Below are 19,107 nucleotides of genomic sequence, written 5' to 3' on the forward strand. Positions count from 1 at the left end.
TCTTCTGGGAAAGTGTGTCAAGACTGCTATCAAGATATGGCTAGGAACTATACTCTCATTCTGGGGTAATAATCAAGGACTTTGCTACCGTAACATGGCTGCAGGAGGCGCAATGATATTACACAGTGCCCGAAAATAGTCCCCTGCTATAGACCCTTTTACTGTTTGTACACAATGATGACGTGGCAGCGTTTGCTTGGGCATCTTGGCAACAGAAGTATGGCAAGAATCAGCAGTAAAGCAGATTAAGTTTTTTATAAAGTTGACTTTATCAACTTTTTCAACACAGCTACCAAATCTGAGTACTATGGAGTGGACAGATGATGTTAGCAAATGCTCAAGTTGCTCAAATCCCTGTCGCGCCACTCACAGAGTTTAACATTAAATAACATCATATTTGTCCCAAATCATTAACGAGTAACATTGGCTGCTAACATATATATTTTGCATTTTGAAGTAGACACTATCTGACTAGCTCGCGCTATTTAATGTGCACTTCCGGTTTACGATACCTCCAAGTTGTCCTAGACGCGACTCGACGCAGCGCTGCGCGTCCGGTGCAACCCCTAAGGGAGCTGGTAATGAGCATATTTTTGAAAAAGTGTTGTGTCCCTTTAAAAAGACATTTTTTATTTCATTTTTATATGCAGTCAGTGTATGCATGTTTTAACTGGTTTATTTACAAATGACAGGCAAAATAATTACCACATTTGTTTTTGTCCCAAATAAATAAAGTAAAATTGTTTTATATTAACTGAATACTTTCTCATTTTTTGGTAGTCAGTTTTTGGAGGTGCACTTGTATTAACTTAGTTTTACAGGTGATTAGGCCAACATAATAATCAACAGTTAATAAACGTTTTTTCCAGCCTATTTGGGCTTTAACATTTGGGCAAAATACATACGTTTTAAAAATGTATAAATAACTTACATAAATAACTTTAAATAAATAAATAAATAACTTTTAGCTAGCTTTACTTCCTTTTGTTATTTTAGCGTTTTGTGTTGTTTGACGTAATTCACGTAACGTGTCTTTTGTTTTGACGGCGGCTTAACCCGGAAGTACTTTACTCACACTGCCAACATCACACTCGGCTAGTTAACGATCAGTGGTCCACTTGTGTTTATACTGCAGAGAAGATATCAAACTTTGTGAGTTTATTACATCGTCGCAGTTTTTAGGAATAATCATTCTATCAAGCGCAGCCTGGGATCAAACAGTAGACTTACACACTTCAACGATTTGTTGAATTCAGTGTTTATTAGGTGGGTGATCGTGATGATAGCGTTTGCTAAGCGCGACGTGTTTGTGATATTGCTGTTGAGCAACATACTTTAGATGATCGATCGGGTCAATGTACTAAAAGTCTAAAAACCGCGTTCATATAATATCTTTAGTTGACGTCCGATTTTGCATTTATGAAGGAAAGAAATACACACCTAACTGTTATTGCTCTCCAGCTAACGTTAACTGGCTAATACACGAAGCCACGTAGGAAGCAAATACAGACATCAAACAACTGATTGTACAGGAATTGTGAAACTTGATAAAGTGAGCGGTAGGATCTGTATTGGTTTTGCCACGCTCACTTGTCTGTTCTTGTAAAATGGATGACTTCAGCTCCATCAGTCTTCTATCTCTGGCCATGCTGGTCGGTTGTTACGTGGCTGGAACAATCCCTCTGGCTGTCAACTTCTCTGAGGTGAGTTTTGTCTACAGAAGTTTATTTCCTGCTTATTGAGATTTATCTTGCCACAGAGTTTAGTTATTGTTGGTTCAGATTGGTTATGTTAGGGTTGAAACTCTACATAGTTCGTTTAGGGTTGAAACTAACTTGCATAAGTTAGATCTCCAGGAGCAAGACTGAGTGAGCACCTCTGGCTTTAGTGAGTATTACATGTTGAGTGTAATACCAAACATTAGGTTTACACTACAGGCACAAACTGTTTAATTATGCTACCACCCACAGTCTGGTTTCAACCGTTTATGGGGGTGTAAGTTATGGTCTAAAAGATAAGACTGTCAAGAAACTGTAACTTTTTTTCTTAATGGTCAGTCAATGTATCAAAGAGATACCTAAAAAGTAAAACCCAAATGTTACATTTTTTATAATTTTATCATTTTTCCCCTAAACCACATTATTGTTGTTTGAACCCCTAGTGTCTTTTGTTGTCTTTAAAACCCAAACACTCATTTTTTAAGTGTACATGAAAACATTTTATTTTTGGTTAACTATTTCTTTAAAAATTATGGACAGATACTAAAAACTAAAATCAAATACCAAAAACTTAGTAAAAAAACTTTAAAGTTTAAATTCAGTTTGATCATTCTAGTCAATTTTAAGTGATGAAGAAGAACATGAATTAATCTGTTTGGAATGTAATCCTGTTTATTTTATTAAGGGCACGTCTTAAAGGCACACCGCAGAACTTTTTGGCCACTAGGGGGCGCTAGACATGTATTTTTCACGCCTAGCGCCCCTAGAGGCCACAAGCGCCGCAGCACTGTTGCAAAGGAAAAGAACTGGCCAACCTTAAAACTAAACTAAAAACGAAACCTTTAAAACGCTAAACGATCAACATTTTGAGGCACTAGGGCTGTCACTTTTGTGAAAAAATCATTTTCGATTTTTAATATATAAGTGTTCATTGAATCGATTGTAAAATCGATTTTCCATGTCTAAAAAAGACGTTTCCATTTAACGCCAAATAACAGACAAATGTAAAGAGAGCGCCTGAAACGCACAAGTCAGCAATATTTCTTATTCATTGTCATTAAGTTTCGTGCAGAATAAAAAACAGCAACAGTAGTGCAACAATCTCTAAAAAAATATGCAGAGTGGACTGCTGCCATAAATGAAAAACATTACTGCAGGTTCAACCGGCTGCTTTTATGATTTAGGCAATTCAAAAATTATTTTAAATAATGATTCGATCCATTTCAAACAACTGTTCAAAAATGAAACTTTAAATAGACTTACTTGAAGTTGAGAACATGCTGTGTATTTTTTTTATTAAACGTAACCGACACTTAGGCGGCACTAAGCAGGCATAATGAAATGCGCAAAAAGACTAGGGCCATTACAAATTATTGGTCAGGAAAACAAGTCGATCAACATTTTAGGGGTCGAGAGCAGAGCGCTTTTCATTCACTATATGTCCATCTGTTGAGAAGACGCACTCCGACCGCACTGATATCCCAGGGAAACTCGGGTACTTCGTTGCCAGCTGCGTATTTCGTACTGCCAATCTTCCATCTCAAAAGCGGGTTGCTGTCTCGTGTTGCACAGGTTTATTGAAGTTGTCCTCCATTTTCTTTGCAAAACACTAGATGCAGCGATTGAAAGCCTGAAACTATAGGTGCGTAAAATTGCTGGGTATTTTCTGTCTAGCTTTCGCACACCTACTGCACTTTCGGAATTCTTTTTCTTTTTCTGCTTGTTTGTGAGTTTTGTTACATCTATATTTTTAACTGTTAAATTCTTTTAAAATTAATAGTGTACATATTTGGTTAAAATCGATTGCCTATTTTCGTTTTCGAAACGTTTTTTGGTTGGTCCGATCGATTGTGCAATCGATTTTCGAACGAAAAGTGACAGCCCTATGAGGCACTCAGTCATGTTACAACTTTCTGATGAGGAACTGGTGGCAGAAGCCATTTCTCAATCTGAAGGTTGCAGCCTCCGGATGTCGTATTTCTAAGCTGCATACGTCATCAAGACTGTCTTATTTCAGAATATTAACAATTATAAAGTTGACTATTATACTTAGTTAATCGTAAATTGTTGCAGTATGCTTATGACTTGCGTATGTAATGCTGATCAGTTTACCTTAATAAACCAGGCTTGATGACGTATGCAGCCTGCATGTTTGACCTCCGGAGGCTGCAGCCTTCCAATTGAGTAACGCCCAAAGTATTTCCTTGCCTTTTTTCAAACAAATATTGTTGCATGCATCGTCTCTCTCTCCCTTGCCACCAGGATTTTCCGCAATGGCGTATTTCCTCTCTTTTATGTGAAAATTGTCGCTCCAAATCCAAGTAAACCGATGTGTTTAAGTCTGCCGCTTTGTAATATGTCACGTGAGTGACAGCGGAACGCAGCAAATGAGGAAGAGAGAAGAGAGAAACGCTCGGATCTGATTGGTGAATGAATAGGGTTTGGTTTTACACTGTGTGAGTTTGAGCAAGTTTGACTGCTATAGCATCCTGGATTGTAATGTAAATATAGACAGTAAAAGAAAGGTAAATATGTGAACACGTGAATGCAGCATCTGAATACAGGGAACTATATGCAAGATAATCGCGGTCATTTATAAAGTCATTTATATAAAAATTGTCTTAAAGGGGAATTGACCCGGGTCGCCCGTGTCATAGGTTTGTGACACTAACACGGTGCCACAGAGTCACATAATAGAAGTTGCTCTCTAAAATCCTTACGTAGCCTTCAGCGAAATTCACGTTAAAAAAAATTGTGTGGAGGAAGTGACGTATGCCATAAAGCAATCGAATTTTGTAGTTTTTTTTGTGCTCTGGTTACTACCAGTATGAGTAAAAACGATACAGACCCCGTCAGGCTATGGTAGACATGCCGTTCAACCTATTTACAGTCGATGTACTATCACAAGAGTCTTGAAAATTTATTATGAAGGTTGAAAAATTACATGGTGTCGCTTTAACCAAGAGTCAAACTTTTTCACCTAGTTGGATAGTTCATCGAAAAATGAAAATTCTGTCATCATTTATTCACCCCCAGGTTACAAACCTGTTTAAATTTCTTTGTTCTGATGAACACAAAGATATTTTGAGAAATGTTTGTAACCAAACCATTCGGGGACCCCATTTATCTCCATAGTATTCTTTTTCCTACTATGGAAGTGTTTGTTGTCACGAACGGTTTGGTTACCAAACATTCTTCAAAATATCTTCCTTTGTGTTCATCAAAACAAAGAAATTTGTGTGGGTTTTTAAAAACATGACAGTGAGCAAATGATGACAGAATTTTCATTTTTGAAAATGAATGGCCAGGTTTAAATGGGACATGGCATGGAAACCTGACTTTTACATGTTTAAGTCATAGACTGTAAAAAAAGATGGATGACACGACGTCGCCTCCCACCATTGTAATGAATTGAAGCCAAAAATGTCTGACCACGGTCGCTGCCATGTTACGTAAATACGTCAGTTTGGAGCCAAGGCATGCGCAGAAGGAATCGTCCGTGAAGCCAGAGGCGGAGCCGCGGTATCAAACTTCCGCCCAAACGCTCGCGTTTTATTTAGAGCAGAGTCCCATTAGTTTGAATGGAGAGGGCGGGTTTATGACTTGTACTGCAGCCAGCCACCAGGGGGCGATCAAAGAGCAAGAGGCTTCACTTTTTAAAACTTATGTGGCACCGGGTTTTAACCTGATAAGGAACCCCCTCGCTTGCACGTAAGGCTGCATTACGTCATTGTAACTTTGAAGCATTAAATCTTCAAAATATACGGTCATGCGGCACATCGTTGTAAAGCTTAGAGTTTCGGGATTCCATTAAGCGCACACACAAAACATAATATGATTTTTAGCAGTCATAAAACTGTAATCTAGTTGTTAGTTACCTGAACCGGGTGGTGCCGATTTAGGATATTTACTTACCTTCAAAATCTTCCCTTTATCCGCTTCGGTAAAATTGTCCAAAACAAATTGTTCATAAATCCCCAAAAGTCCAAGGAAATGGAATATCCAAGCCTTTTAATCGAAAACGATTTGTTCATCTCACAATCTTGACGTTTCTGACCGAATTGCGATATAAATAGTGTATACAATTAGTTCACTAATGGACATTCGTTCGAATCTCACTTTTTATTCACGATTTATAATGAATATATTCGGATGTCACGTTTATTGTGCAACGTCTGAGGAACAAATACGCCCCCTTGTGGAATTTCAGCCGTTCCATAAGGGGTTAAGTGCTATAATTGGGTCCCCAGTGCTTCGGTCAACCTATAAAGTGTGAAAAATAACAATACAGTATCTTAGTTTTGGTAAACCATTCTCTGCAAGCATGTGAAAAAATAGGTCATTTGAAATTCGGCTCCCAAAAAGAGGATCTTATTATAATAATTTGGCCCTTGATCTATACAACCATGGCACAGACATTTAGTGCAGAGAGAGAGAGAAAAAAAAATCAAAATTGAGAATCAATTTCGACAAACCACCGTCATGGTGATCAGTGTTTGCATTTCATCAGCTCATTTGCATTTAAAAGGACACACCCAAAAACTTTATAATAAATTATCTATACGGTATTTTGAGCTAAAGCTTCACATATGTTCTCTTGGAGACCAAAGATTTATTTTACATTAAAAAGTAGAAATGTCTGTTTTTACATCTGCTCAATATATCAATTTATCATTATTGAAAACCCTTATGACCAGCCATTGGCCTAGATATTGGGAGGGAGGTATGTCTCCTTCTGTAGGAGTTATCTCTCTAGATTTGTGTTTATCTGTGTTTCTTTGTGACAGTATTTTTTGTATTTTTAATTTTATTGTAATGTGGCTTCTAAAGTTAAACAAAGATTACTGGTTGACCAGTCACAACTTAAGTCTGGAGTATAGTTTGTGGGGTTTTTTTACACTGTGGAATGTAATACCTCTCCTGGCCTACATACTCAGTTAAAAAAAGCTGGCGGTGCGTGTACAGCGCGTACATACTCGTACTGTTCTGATGACAAAATCTGCATCATGCGCACTGTATGCGAATGAATATAAATTGAACTGTACTTCTTGTTTAAAATGTTTGTTTTAATCTACAGGAGAAGCTTAAACTAGTGACTGTGTTGGGAGCAGGACTGTTATGTGGCACTGCATTAGCTGTCATTATTCCAGAGGGAGTTCATGCACTGTATGAGGAAATGCTGGAAGGTAAGCTTCAACCATACTCCAGATTCATTCACTGAGTTCTTCTTATCTGATTTGCATTGTCTATCTGACAATACTTTGAGATGTTTAAATGGTTTGTACTTTATCTGTTGTGGTGTAGAGGGGCACCATCATGGCCACGTGAAGGTGGAAGCGGAGGTGTCTGAGGCGAAGGTTGCGGAAGGAGTCGTAGGGCCCGGTGGTGAACATGGCCATGGCCACGAGCAGCTTCACGCATATATCGGCGTCTCTTTGGTTCTCGGTTTTGTTTTTATGTTGCTGGTGGATCAGATCGGCAGTTCACACATGCACAGCACTGAGGGTAAGTTTGCATGTCCTGTAGCTAGGGCTGCACGATTTGGGTAATTTTTCCCATTGCGGTTATTGATGCTAATATTGCGATGTGCGGTTGCGATTATAATTAATGGTATCATGAGTCAACTTGATGGGTTTTAAGGAAAATACACACACAGTTTAGTGATAATGCTAAAATGTGTATTTGTAAAACTAGAAATGTTTTGGTATTGCCCCGTGATGTAGCAACTGCTTAGTGTCAGTAATCCTAAATCCAAAATACTGCCATACAACAGACGTAGAGTTTTTTTTAGCTTCCAGATCACGGTCAATCTCCTCTGCATCCATCTTTGCTCTGGTATTTCCGCGTTGCGCACACACAAGTGACGACGCACGCCACACACGTGCATGCCACACATGCACTGCCTTTTTTGTTCGTTTTTTTTTTCTTTTTTTAAAAAGCAAGGAAATCATCAAAGTGTTATCAGAAAGTTTGTGTTAATAAGTCCACACATTTATTAATTTAATATAATTGCAACATTTTGCTGTCATTTAATCGCACAGGCTGACATCACGATTGCGATGCGATTAATTGTGCAGCACTACCTGTAGCTTTACCATATCGTCGCTGTCCGATGAAACTCACGTATGTTCATTTTGCCGATTTTGAGATTTTTCGACAGATTGAATGTCCAGGTTCATTTCCATATACAGTATGCGTCACATACCTAAATAGCCAATGAAAACTTGTGAAATCATGTCATCTGATTTTCACGTACCCGTTTGGTGTCAAAGCTGTCAATCACGCCGCATATCTTCCGCCTGTGAAGCATCTCGCCGGTCTCGTAAAGTTTCATCGAACCTCAGCACTGGATATAGCCGAATAAACATGACAATGACTTTCCTCCGAGGTAAACGTTTCCCCCAGACGCCAGACTAACATCTATGAGTTACTTAATTACGGTAGGACTGTGCAAACAAAGTATATGTCTAGCATTGGTGTTATACGCTGGGGATTTCCCCACCACTTTGTGAAAGCATTTGGTTAAAATGTTCTGAAAAATCAAGCGATGCTTAAGACTGGTTTTGTGGTCCAGGGTCACATTGCGTTGTATGCTGATGGTGTGTTTTCTTGTACATATGTAATGAAATTCATTGTAATCATTTATTAAACGCGCTGCTGTTTTCTACGTTGTGGTGCTTTGGCATTGTTTGGTTGAGCTGGTGTTGCAGGGACTTTGTCAGTGTATTGATTCATTGTCCCTTCATAGCTTGCAAGAGACATTTAATACACTTATAATTAATATTAAATAAAGTAAGCGTATTTAACTAAGACGTAGGCTATTTAATAAACTGAGCGTATTCATCTGTCAATACGAAACCCGACTTGGCCATTCTAATTAATGATCGGAAGAACGCGTATCGATCACAGTTACTGTAAAATATGCACACATGTCCATTTAAACTCAATTTTGGTCAAATGTGGATTATATCATTACACTGGCAAGAATATGGTTACATGTAAATATGCCGTACCAAGTATGACAACGCTACATTCAACTGCTTTTGATATACGGTGTTTTTTTCACCTCCTGAAAAGTAACCGTTTTGGACATACGTGAGTTTCATCGGGCAGCGACGATATGTTATACTGCTTACCTGTTAAAATGTCTGAATCTGTTCTATTAGATCCAGAAGCAGCAAGGGCTGCTACCTCGAAGCTCACTACCACACTTGGTTTGGTCGTCCATGCTGCAGGTAAAAACAAACATCTTGGGCTTTATTAATCAGATGATTTATTAGTGATATGTTGCATTCACATGGTATCATAGCAGACTAGGATTTTAAATCTGTTCAGATCTGTTTTGAATGATTTTTGTCATATTACATGTACTAGCATTTGTTAAATTAAATCTCTGTTTAAATAGTTTCTCATTTTATTTTGCTGCAGCTGATGGAGTTGCACTAGGAGCTGCTGCTTCCACCTCTCAGACCAGTGTCCAGCTCATTGTATTTGTGGCCATCATGTTGCACAAGGTACATCAATTCGAAATAAATTTCACCCCCAAACAATCATGTCTGCCTGTTGTTATTTCGTGTTGTATATTTGTTTTGAGATGTATTTCTGCTAAATTTTTAATCAAACGGTCAATTCATGTATTTATTCAAAATCATTTTTACATTGGTCATAATATTTGTAATGCATGACTAGTGTTTTTATAGCTTTGTAAAATTATTTTTTATGCCTAATTTTACTGATATTTAATTGGTTTGGTGTATTTTATTTCAGGCTCCTGCTGCGTTTGGACTAGTCTCTTTCCTCATGCACGCAGGCTTAGAAAGGAACCGTATCCGGAAGCATCTGTTAGTCTTTGCTTTGGCTGCCCCTGTGATGGCCATGCTTACATATGTCGGACTCAGTCAGGTATGTTCAACACGTTAAAAAATATATATGTGAACAGACCATTGCATTGAACTTGCATTCTGTAGTTAATTTATTATTTTTTCATGATAACTTGTATATAAAAGAAAAACCTCAAGCATTCATATGTGAAATATGAACATTTTGAAATCATGGTCAAATACTAACAAAAATTTACTAAAAAGAACTAAATGTGTCACTTAAAGGTGACATAGAATGGTTGAACGGAGTTTTTATCCTTGTTCTGTGATGTGACATGTAGACAAAAAAAATTTGTTTGGGTCTGTAATGCCTTAGAAGCTTCCTAAAAACCTCTCTCAGATAGCTCTATTAAGGTGGGGGATTTAAAACAAGAGGTTTTGCACCTATATGGCTCACCCTATTGGCTTAACTTGCAATCTCCTTACTGAGTGGCTGACTATGCTGCCACTCAAAAAATGAATCCAATAATTTTAAAGTGGATGGGCAGTTAGATGCCTGTGATGTCATAAGCATCAGTGTTTCAGATTGGGCTGTTTTCTGGCTGACATTTCTAAAAGAGGAATTTCTATGAGACTGAGATGTTTAGCATGTTTAGCACTTTTTGTATGTTTTTGAATGTGGGTAGACTACCATTATTCAACAAAGACAAGGTAAAAATGGTTTTTCATTCTCTGTCCCCTTTAAGGCAAACATACAAATTGAGTCGTTGTGGATCTCCAGGACTGGAGAACTACTGTTTAACTCTTTCACCGCCAGCGTTTTTTTAAAAAGTTGCCAGCCAGTGCCAGCGTTTTTCATGATTTTCACAAAAGTTTAATGCCTTCCAGAAAATGTTCTTCTTCAAATATATAAACATACAATATATTAAATGAAAGAACAGACCCTCTGCTTTCAAACAAAAAAAAAAACGTTTCATCCTACCTTCAGTAGATCTTTTGTAATCAGCTTTTGAATATGGGTAGGTTTCTGCAAAAACACCACATTTTGAGCAAAAAGCAGAGATAATTCAATTTTTGTGATGGACTTTTCATAGAGATCCCATTCAGAGCGATCTTTAAAACAGACACGGACATGCAGCAGCTTGCCATAGGGCAATACTTCCGGTTTTAAAAAGTTGCGACCTAGTGGATAATAGCGGTATTGCGGAAAGACGGAAAAACTCGTCATTGGCGGGGAAGCGTTTTCTCTTGATTGACGAGATATCTCATCAATGGCGGGGAAAGAGTTAATAGCATGGAAAGAGATACCGAAAATCAGATGAACCATTCTAGTCAATTATAGGTTATGACAAAACAATGAATATGTTTTAAATGTAATTCTATTCATTTTCCAATTTTGTAATAATAACGAAAACATTTATATTTATTTGGAGCATTCACAAGGGGCATATCTTACCCAAGGCAGTGTTTTTCACAGAATAATGTGAGACTATGGGACTCAACACACTTTCTTTTTTAAGAAAATTGTGCATATTTTAAAGGTAAATGCTGCAATCTGGTACATTTTAAGAACAAACTTATCTGACTTAAGAAGGTATAGTAGTAATTTAATAATTTGCTTCACAGATATAAATGGTGATAACAGGGCACAACACATGGTAAAATGGGAGTTCACAAACAGTCAAAACATATAGAGGATGAGCCATCAAAAAATTAGGCAAAAAGTGTTTAAAAGTCAAACTGATTTATGTATTATGATATATTAATTGCATATATTGTACATGTATAAAATACAGTTATATAATATTACAGATACTTATACTTATAAATTACTAAAATTTTTGCACCCTGGTGTTGTACAAGTAATTTTCCTGAGTTTTGAGAAAAACAGTTCCAATGATGTTTTGTAATTACTGATAACATGATGAGTCATTTTCTAACGTTTGTTAAACAAAGTGCTTGTATTAGGATATAGCGCTGAAAAATGATCATCATCATAAATGTCATGGATGGGCATGATGCATACAGCTCCGTTGTGTAGATCCGCTGCTCATTTTAAATGACAGGAATGGTCAAATGTCCCTAATGCGGACTGCTGTTTTAGCTGGAACATGATGAATAAGCTGAACATAATGATGCTAACATCATGAGGTAATGCTATCTGTTTGCTCTATCGTATACTGATAAAATCATGTTTGTACTGGTGGATAACTGCGGTGAATACTGAAACATTAGTTAGATTTTACTTATCTCTGACCCTTCGCGGGAGTTTGATTGACAGGCGACCTGACCAGTCATAACACTTATATTCGCCATTTTGCCCTACATTCAAACCAATATTAGAGTTACACTGGCTTTTAAATAGTCCTTTGTGATATCAGCCTACTATAAAGAGCTCATTATAGTGGTGTGTACGTCCTATGGTTTTTATATATACTTCTGCATCATCGTCCGCGTCGACATGCAAACACACAGGCAGACTGCTGGTAGGTAGTGTCCTTGTATGTAACCACAATAGCAGCTCAACCGCCAAAGAAAAAGCAGCTTGCTCCATTAACGTCGCAAATGAAGAAGCAGCAGCAACTTGTTTTGTATGTTTTGAGAAGATCAACAGTGATGGAAGTAAATAAACAGCAACTTGTGTTGCAGTTTCAGTTAAATCACTCTTTAACTTGGCTCATCTTTGTTCTCACCGTCGCAAACGGAAATACCTATGACACAGTTTTTGTTCTGTCTGACGGGAGGGGTTCGAGTGGACCAATCACCGCGCTTGCAGTCTGCGTAGAACTGATGAGCTGTAAATTGGATTTAAGATATGAACCCGAGTTTGTCTGAGTTGTCAGGAAATCTGAGCTGTGTGTCCTGCTTGCAGAATATCTGTTCTGATGGCCTTGACGAAATTGAGATGCAGGTGCTTGGCATATCCAGCAAGCTTAGTGTTCCTCACTTTTTGGCTAAGTCGTTTGCTTTTTGGACATTGCGTACACCGTTCCACATGAACGAACACTTGAATATGTGCCTGATAATTGTGCACGTTAGTTAACGTTAGCGTGCATGGGTGTTTCATGTCTTTGTAAACGAAAGTTTAATGCATTTTAGGAAGGATTGTTCCAGTGCACCTATAGACCCATTGTAGAGGTGGGAGGTGAAACAACAAACACCCGAAAATTCTCGGGGCAGCCGCACATGTAGAAATTTCAGTCAAAACCGCTCTATTTCACCATGAACAATCTGTGTAAAATACCGAACTTGTCCTGTAAGGCCTTAAAGTCTTAAATTCGCTGATCTTAAATAATTTTAAACAGGTCTTAATTTTCCTACGTCCATGTAATGCTACCTCTAATGCTGATTGAAATCCTCCCGCAGCGTGTTTTGAAATATGAGACGTTTGCCAGTGCGCTCTCCCTCAGATGCATGCGTCACATGCAGACCCGTCAAACAAAAACTTGTAACTAAATGAAGCATTTCCAGTTGGCACAAAAGGTAATAATTTCTAACAGTTCTGAATTAAAATGGAATTAAACTAAGCTTTTAATAAGTTCTTTATGCTAGCTTTGTAAATATCTAAGTATTATATGATATATAAGAGTTTATTGGTGTAGTCTCTCACTCTGCCATGTATAAAAGCCTGCTTGCATATCCTGTGCATAAGATGTCTCCTAAATTTAATTTAACGTATGTAACTGTTGTTCCCTGAGAAGGGAACGAGACGCTGCGTCTCTCTTGCCATACTTCCTGCGTCCCTGTAATTCTTCTTGGCTCCCACGTCACCCTGTTAAGCCTCACCATTGGTTAAATTTAATATACACATTTAGATGCACTTACCCCTGGAGGCATCCCCAAAGTGTCACTGCAGTGACACAGTGTGAGTTCCCTCAAAAGGGAACAGTAACAATGTATCTTTAAAGGTAACACAATCAGCTCGTTTACATGCACACCAATAATGCAATTATTTCCAATAATGCAAGTAAGGACTTAATCGCAGTAAGATGTTTACATGACTGGAGCTAACCTCTTCACTCCTGTTTAATGCAGTCTTTATTTTCTGATTATTCACATATAGCCCAATGCAGAGCACAAATGATGAACTCACATTTATGGTCCACTGTTTTAATTTACTTACGTTAATGACAAACACGTTGTTATGGATGTATTTCATTATCTGGTGCCGTGATGAAGATATAAATATGACAGTGCCTGTAAAGGGCGTTCACATTAAAACGATATAAAAATATAGTTTTATATTTAAGATAATAGCGGAATTCACACAACAACTATAACGATAGCGATTTTGGCACATGATGAATGATGAACCATTGACAGCCAATCAAATCTATTTTAACTTGAAGTGCACGCGCACTTAAATGCAGTAAAGCTCGTGCTGAGGTCTATAGCATAAAAATTACCTCAGGTATCCAGTGCTGATGCAGTTGCTGTGAAATTCACTACTTAATGCTTTTTCTACCACACTGACTACGCCAAAAGGTAAGATATTATTACACACTACTACATTCATTGTTTAGTTACGCGAAACGCAGCGAGTTGAGGACATCTGCTGGTTTCCCGCTGTGTAAATGCAACAAGAACAGCATATTCAGTGACATGTAAACAATTGCAAAAAAGTTTTTATTACAAGAAATATCCAATATTAGGTAATGCTGCGCTGGTTAAGCGAATTGACGCATGAAGTTATCATTATGATGTGGTCACTAATATATTTATCTCTATAATTATTGTTATAATGTCCCTTAATGGTTTAATACACTGATGTCGTGTTATTTGAGCTATTTCTGAATGAAGACAGACTGCTGACACAGAGTCGTGTTGGCAGAGTTTACGTAAAACTTCCTAATGTCAAGTTTAAAACGAATTTGTGCTTAAGGTGCGTGACTAAAACACACGCGCACTTGAGTTAGTGCGGTATAAATGCGATTAGCGCGTTTACATGGACGCATACTGCGATTATAAACGGGGTACGCCACCTCTTTTAATGCGATTATACTTACTGCAATTATGAGCTTAATCGCATTATTTTTATCGAATTATTGTGTTTACATGAGGTAAAGTATAATCGCAGTATTGACAAAATCCCATTATAATCGCATTATTGGTGTGCATGTAAACGAGCTCAATGTTACCTTGCTCTCACTTAAAATGTGTCCCCACATTTAGTCCTTGAATTTGAGGGTATTGGACCTGGAAAGTCCTTGAAAGGTCCTTGATTTTGAAGTTAACTAAGGTGTGGGACCCCTGTATTTATATTTTTGCCATAAAATATATAACTTCCATTGTTTTGTGTTAAGATGCACACCAGTAATGTAATGTATTTTGTAAGGTATGTTTCTAAGAAACTCCTTAAATGTCCTAAATAAAATCTAGTCCTGGAATAATCTGAACTCTGTCTGGGAAACCACCCATATATATTTTAATATTTTGTTGTTTTATAGAATCATGTCTTTATTTGGGTTTGATACTTGTTATATCACACCCCGAGAAAATGCATCTTGTTTTTTATCATGAAATATAAAAGGTCTTAAAAAACACATTGATGCATGCATACTGGACTATAAAATTAGACTTTATTGTCATGATATAGGTCTTAAATTGTATTCATAATGGTCTTAAAAAGGTCTTAAAAACTCTTAAATTTGACTTTGTGAAACCTGCAGAAACCCTGCAAATACAACGCCTTTTGTCCCTAATGTAACGTGCTAGTAAATTGTAGAAACTCTGTACAGCCATGTCACAGTTAATATGTCCTCAAACTATGTTTTACAGCAATAAATTAGAAGCTTCACTAGTATTACATAAGCGTGGAGGCTTTCACCATGTTCAGATTGGCCCGCAAGCATCCAATTGCCATGGGAACAGCTGAGGTGGCAGCAGATTACTCACCTCTGGCTTTTCCACAGTTAAATAAAGACGACTCTGTTTCTTTAGACACTCTGACATTTACTGACATTAAGAAATGCATTCTTACTGCCTGGGAAATGTTTAATGTCCTCCACTATTCCTAACAATGTGTCCCAGATTTACATATGATTTTACACTGTGCTTTCTTTTTTAACTCCATCCAGAGCAGCAAAGAGGCACTGTCAGACGTTAACGCTACTGGTGTGGCCATGCTGTTCTCTGCTGGCACTTTCCTATACGTGGCTACAGTGCACGTCCTACCTGAAGTGGGCGGAATGGGCGGTCACAGCCACTCTCCTGGGGGAGGTGGAGGAAAAGGACTGAGCAAAGTGGAGGTCGGCGCTCTGGTTTTAGGCTGCCTGATACCCCTGGTTCTCTCAATTGGCCACCAGCACTAGTGTTCCTTACTTGAAGCTGCATGGAAGATGATGAAACCATCTGTAATAGTGACTGGGACTTTAAACAGCGTTGGCCAAACAAGAAACTCACATTTCTGGTTTGAATCATGTCTCTGTCGGTCTATTTAAGTTGGAGATTGGATTGAATATGAAAACATTTGAGTCAGGGGCTGGAGTTGGGAAGCATCTATGGACTTCTAAAACTGGTTGATCTGGTCCCCACAAAGCACTGTGTGCTGACATCTTCGAATAAATCGTATATTATGTGTCCAACTCATTACTTTTTAATTTCTTCAGTGGTGCTGGTTTTAGAAGTTTAAAGGATAGGATACATTTGGGTTGTCTTGCAGGCTTCAGAATTGGTGTTCTTTTGCTTTTATATGGAACGTGTCCATAAATCATTTAAGAGAGAAATCGATACCGGTGTTGCCATTTTCAATAATGAGAAGTTTAATGTTTTTATACTTTGTAAATATGGTAATTACATGGGTCCTTTAAGATTATAACTAAGCTCACTCAAAAGGTTAATCCCTTTTGTACATATCTTCAGTGTTGAATCAACGTTTAATCATAATGATCAAATTACAAGTCTGCATATGCTGATAAACACCAAATCTTAACAGATTATTTTCTATTATTATTGTTATATTTTTGTTTGTTTCTCACCTCATGTTTTATGCACACTGAACATTAAACAAGATAACATTTTCAACTTCTTGCTAATCAAAATGAATTTAAATGAATATTAATTTATGTTTGGGCTGTTTTTCCTTACAAACTTTATACCACTTGTTTCTGGATCATTCATAGAAAATTTTAGCATGCATAGTAGACACTGGACAAACATGTTTTTTTTTTTTGGTGGTAAAACTTTATTATTCAAATCTTTGAAAGGTCTTAATTCTTCTGAGGGACCACTGAAGGATCATCATTTCCAGAACTTCCAAAAAAGTTTGGCAGTCCTTTTTTAAACGCCATTTGAAATGTTTAATGTCTAAAGCCTTAGGTGGTGGAGGTGTTGAGTGCATGTACAGCTTTGTTATTTGACTCATGCGATTACTCAAACCTGATTGGTTATTGAATCCTGGTAAGTCAAATGTTTTGTACTGTGATGCGTGCTCGCAACAGAGCCTGTGTACTGTAAATATGTATTCTCTGTAAAATCACAAACAAATTCTCAATGCAAAAAGATAAACTCCTTATTTGACATCCTGTTTAATGCTCTGTTCTAATAGCTTTTGTCAGTATTTTATATGTGCTGTTTTCTTTATTGTCTTGACTGATTTTAAAGAAAAGCATGATCTGTTGAGAAAATAACATCTTGAATCTCTGATGGTGGTTTAATGGTTATGGATTGGTAATTTTAACATTTTAGATTACCTGTAAAAACTATTTATAAACTGAAAATTTGATGTTTAAGTTATGTAAAGGTTGATAAAGCTATTATGATGGTATGAGACTTTTGGAACAAACCTGACTTTTAGATTTTTTTTATTTTTTTAGATGGTCACATTATGGCCATACTCAATAAGTAGATATAGTCTAATATGTGTTAATGCTTATAAAGCTCTATAGCATCCTCATCTCACACATCAGACTCATGCAATGTGGAAGACTGGCTTATAAGCAAAGGCTTTGTTACGAGTAAGATTTTTTTTTTTACAAACATTTGTGATTCAGCTATCTTCATTTAAATCATCTGTTGTTACTTTCTTTTGGTAATTTTGGACAGATTCATAACAGTTTGGTGGGCCGGTGGATATTTGTGCCATATTGTTTTGTAAAATAGAGCTTTTAAATTGACAGAAAGATGCATTGTAGGGATGGTGTATGATGATTGGGGGCTTTTATGTGATCATTCCAAAAAAGGGAGTATGACTTATTTGTCTAACTTAAAATTGTTGCAAAACTCTGTTAATGATGATTTGAATAAACTTTATTTTCCTTTTCAATGCGTGCAAATCTTACTACGTAACTTATTTTGCTAATCTAATAAAATCTGGAGGTACATTGAAAAAAATGTTTAAATGTAAAATAATGAAGCTTATAAAAGAAATAAAATCTTGTTTTTGTTAGAAATTGTTATATTCCTTTTTTTATCCTAATCATTCAGACTGACACACACATATATTTATTTATTCATTAAGGGTTATACTCTGTATTTCGTACACTATATTTGTACCCTACACTGTTAGACTTTTTATTGTATATTTGCGTTGCCAGTGAGTTACTGTAACTGCCCCATTACAGTACCATAATTGTACATGTTTTTTACAGTATGATGCCTTTACCGCAGTTCCATTTTACAGTATAATACCCTTACTGTAACCTAGTTTTAAAAAATATATTACCTTGAAGGGGAATCAAACCCAGGTCGCCCATGTTGTAGGTCTATAACACTACCACAGTGTCACAGAGTCACTTGATAAAAGTTACTCGCTACACTCCCCAAGTAGCCTCTTCTGTCACTCTCCCGACACTCTGAGGAGCGAAATCTTGGTGTCACTAGTGTTTTAAAGTCTTGAGGTCAAATTTAAATTTGACCGTCAAGCATTTATCCATAATCCCTTTCTTGTTTCTATCTACAATTCTCAAATTATTTACACTGCTGAAAAACAATTCACATTTTGAAATTTGCTTCACTGCTAAAAGCATAACAAATAAAATGTATTTCATTTCATAGATATATTTTATTTTTCCATTTTATATGCTTTTATAACACTGTTTTATTCAAATACAGTAGCACTACTGCTGTTGTTTTACAGCAGTCTACCACAAATTGCAATATAATGCAATTCATATTACAGTAATGAACTGGAAAAGAAAATGATGGTATTTTACTGGACATTTTGTGGCAAGTAACTGTAGAAATTACAGTTAAGTCTAACAGTGTAAAATTGATTTTCATTACCTTACTTGTTACTTGTATAACTTAATAGTTCACCAAAAGTAACAATTATATATGAAGAGTTTGGTTCCAAACCAGATAACTGATAACCAGAAAATTAAAAAATTTCAAAACAAAACATGTTTATTATTATGTTATCATGTTTTTAGTGTGTTGTATTGTGGTACTTAGCTGTATTTTTTAGTTATGAAGGCAAAAATCAAAACAAACCAACTGTATTTGACTGATATGAATTGGATCAAAACAATCAAAAAACTAGTTATGTGGCTTTGGAACAAAACTATAATTTAACTTTTTTTTTCTTGGAATCCATTCAGTTAATCTCCGGGTCTGGCGGTACCCCTTTTAGC

The 19,107-nt window shown here is 36.8% G+C and overlaps 1 protein-coding gene across 1 annotated transcript; it reads left to right on the plus strand.

Moving 5' to 3' along the window:
- Positions 1-1,063: 1,063 nt before the first annotated feature.
- On the plus strand, positions 1,064-17,801 carry LOC129417174 (zinc transporter ZIP9). The gene is made up of 7 exons (XM_055171673.2): positions 1,064-1,703; positions 6,796-6,904; positions 7,023-7,223; positions 8,885-8,953; positions 9,147-9,232; positions 9,486-9,620; positions 15,616-17,801. Exons 1-7 carry the CDS (start codon positions 1,608-1,610, stop codon positions 15,847-15,849), a joined length of 930 nt encoding a protein of 309 aa, XP_055027648.2. The 5' UTR covers positions 1,064-1,607; the 3' UTR covers positions 15,850-17,801.
- Positions 17,802-19,107: the final 1,306 nt, after the last annotated feature.

This window comes from Misgurnus anguillicaudatus, chromosome 7 (genome assembly GCF_027580225.2).
Source record: "Misgurnus anguillicaudatus chromosome 7, ASM2758022v2, whole genome shotgun sequence".
Classification (NCBI taxonomy): Eukaryota; Metazoa; Chordata; class Actinopteri; order Cypriniformes; family Cobitidae; genus Misgurnus; species Misgurnus anguillicaudatus.

Coding starts and splice junctions, on each gene's coding strand:
- LOC129417174 (XM_055171673.2), top strand. CDS start 1,608: ATGGATGACTTCAGCTCCATCAGTCTTCTATCTCTGGCCATGCTGGTC. Junction 6,905..7,022: donor GTATGAGGAAATGCTGGAAG/GTAAGCTTCAAC, acceptor GTTGTGGTGTAG/AGGGGCACCATCATGGCCAC. Junction 8,954..9,146: donor TTTGGTCGTCCATGCTGCAG/GTAAAAACAAAC, acceptor ATTTTGCTGCAG/CTGATGGAGTTGCACTAGGA.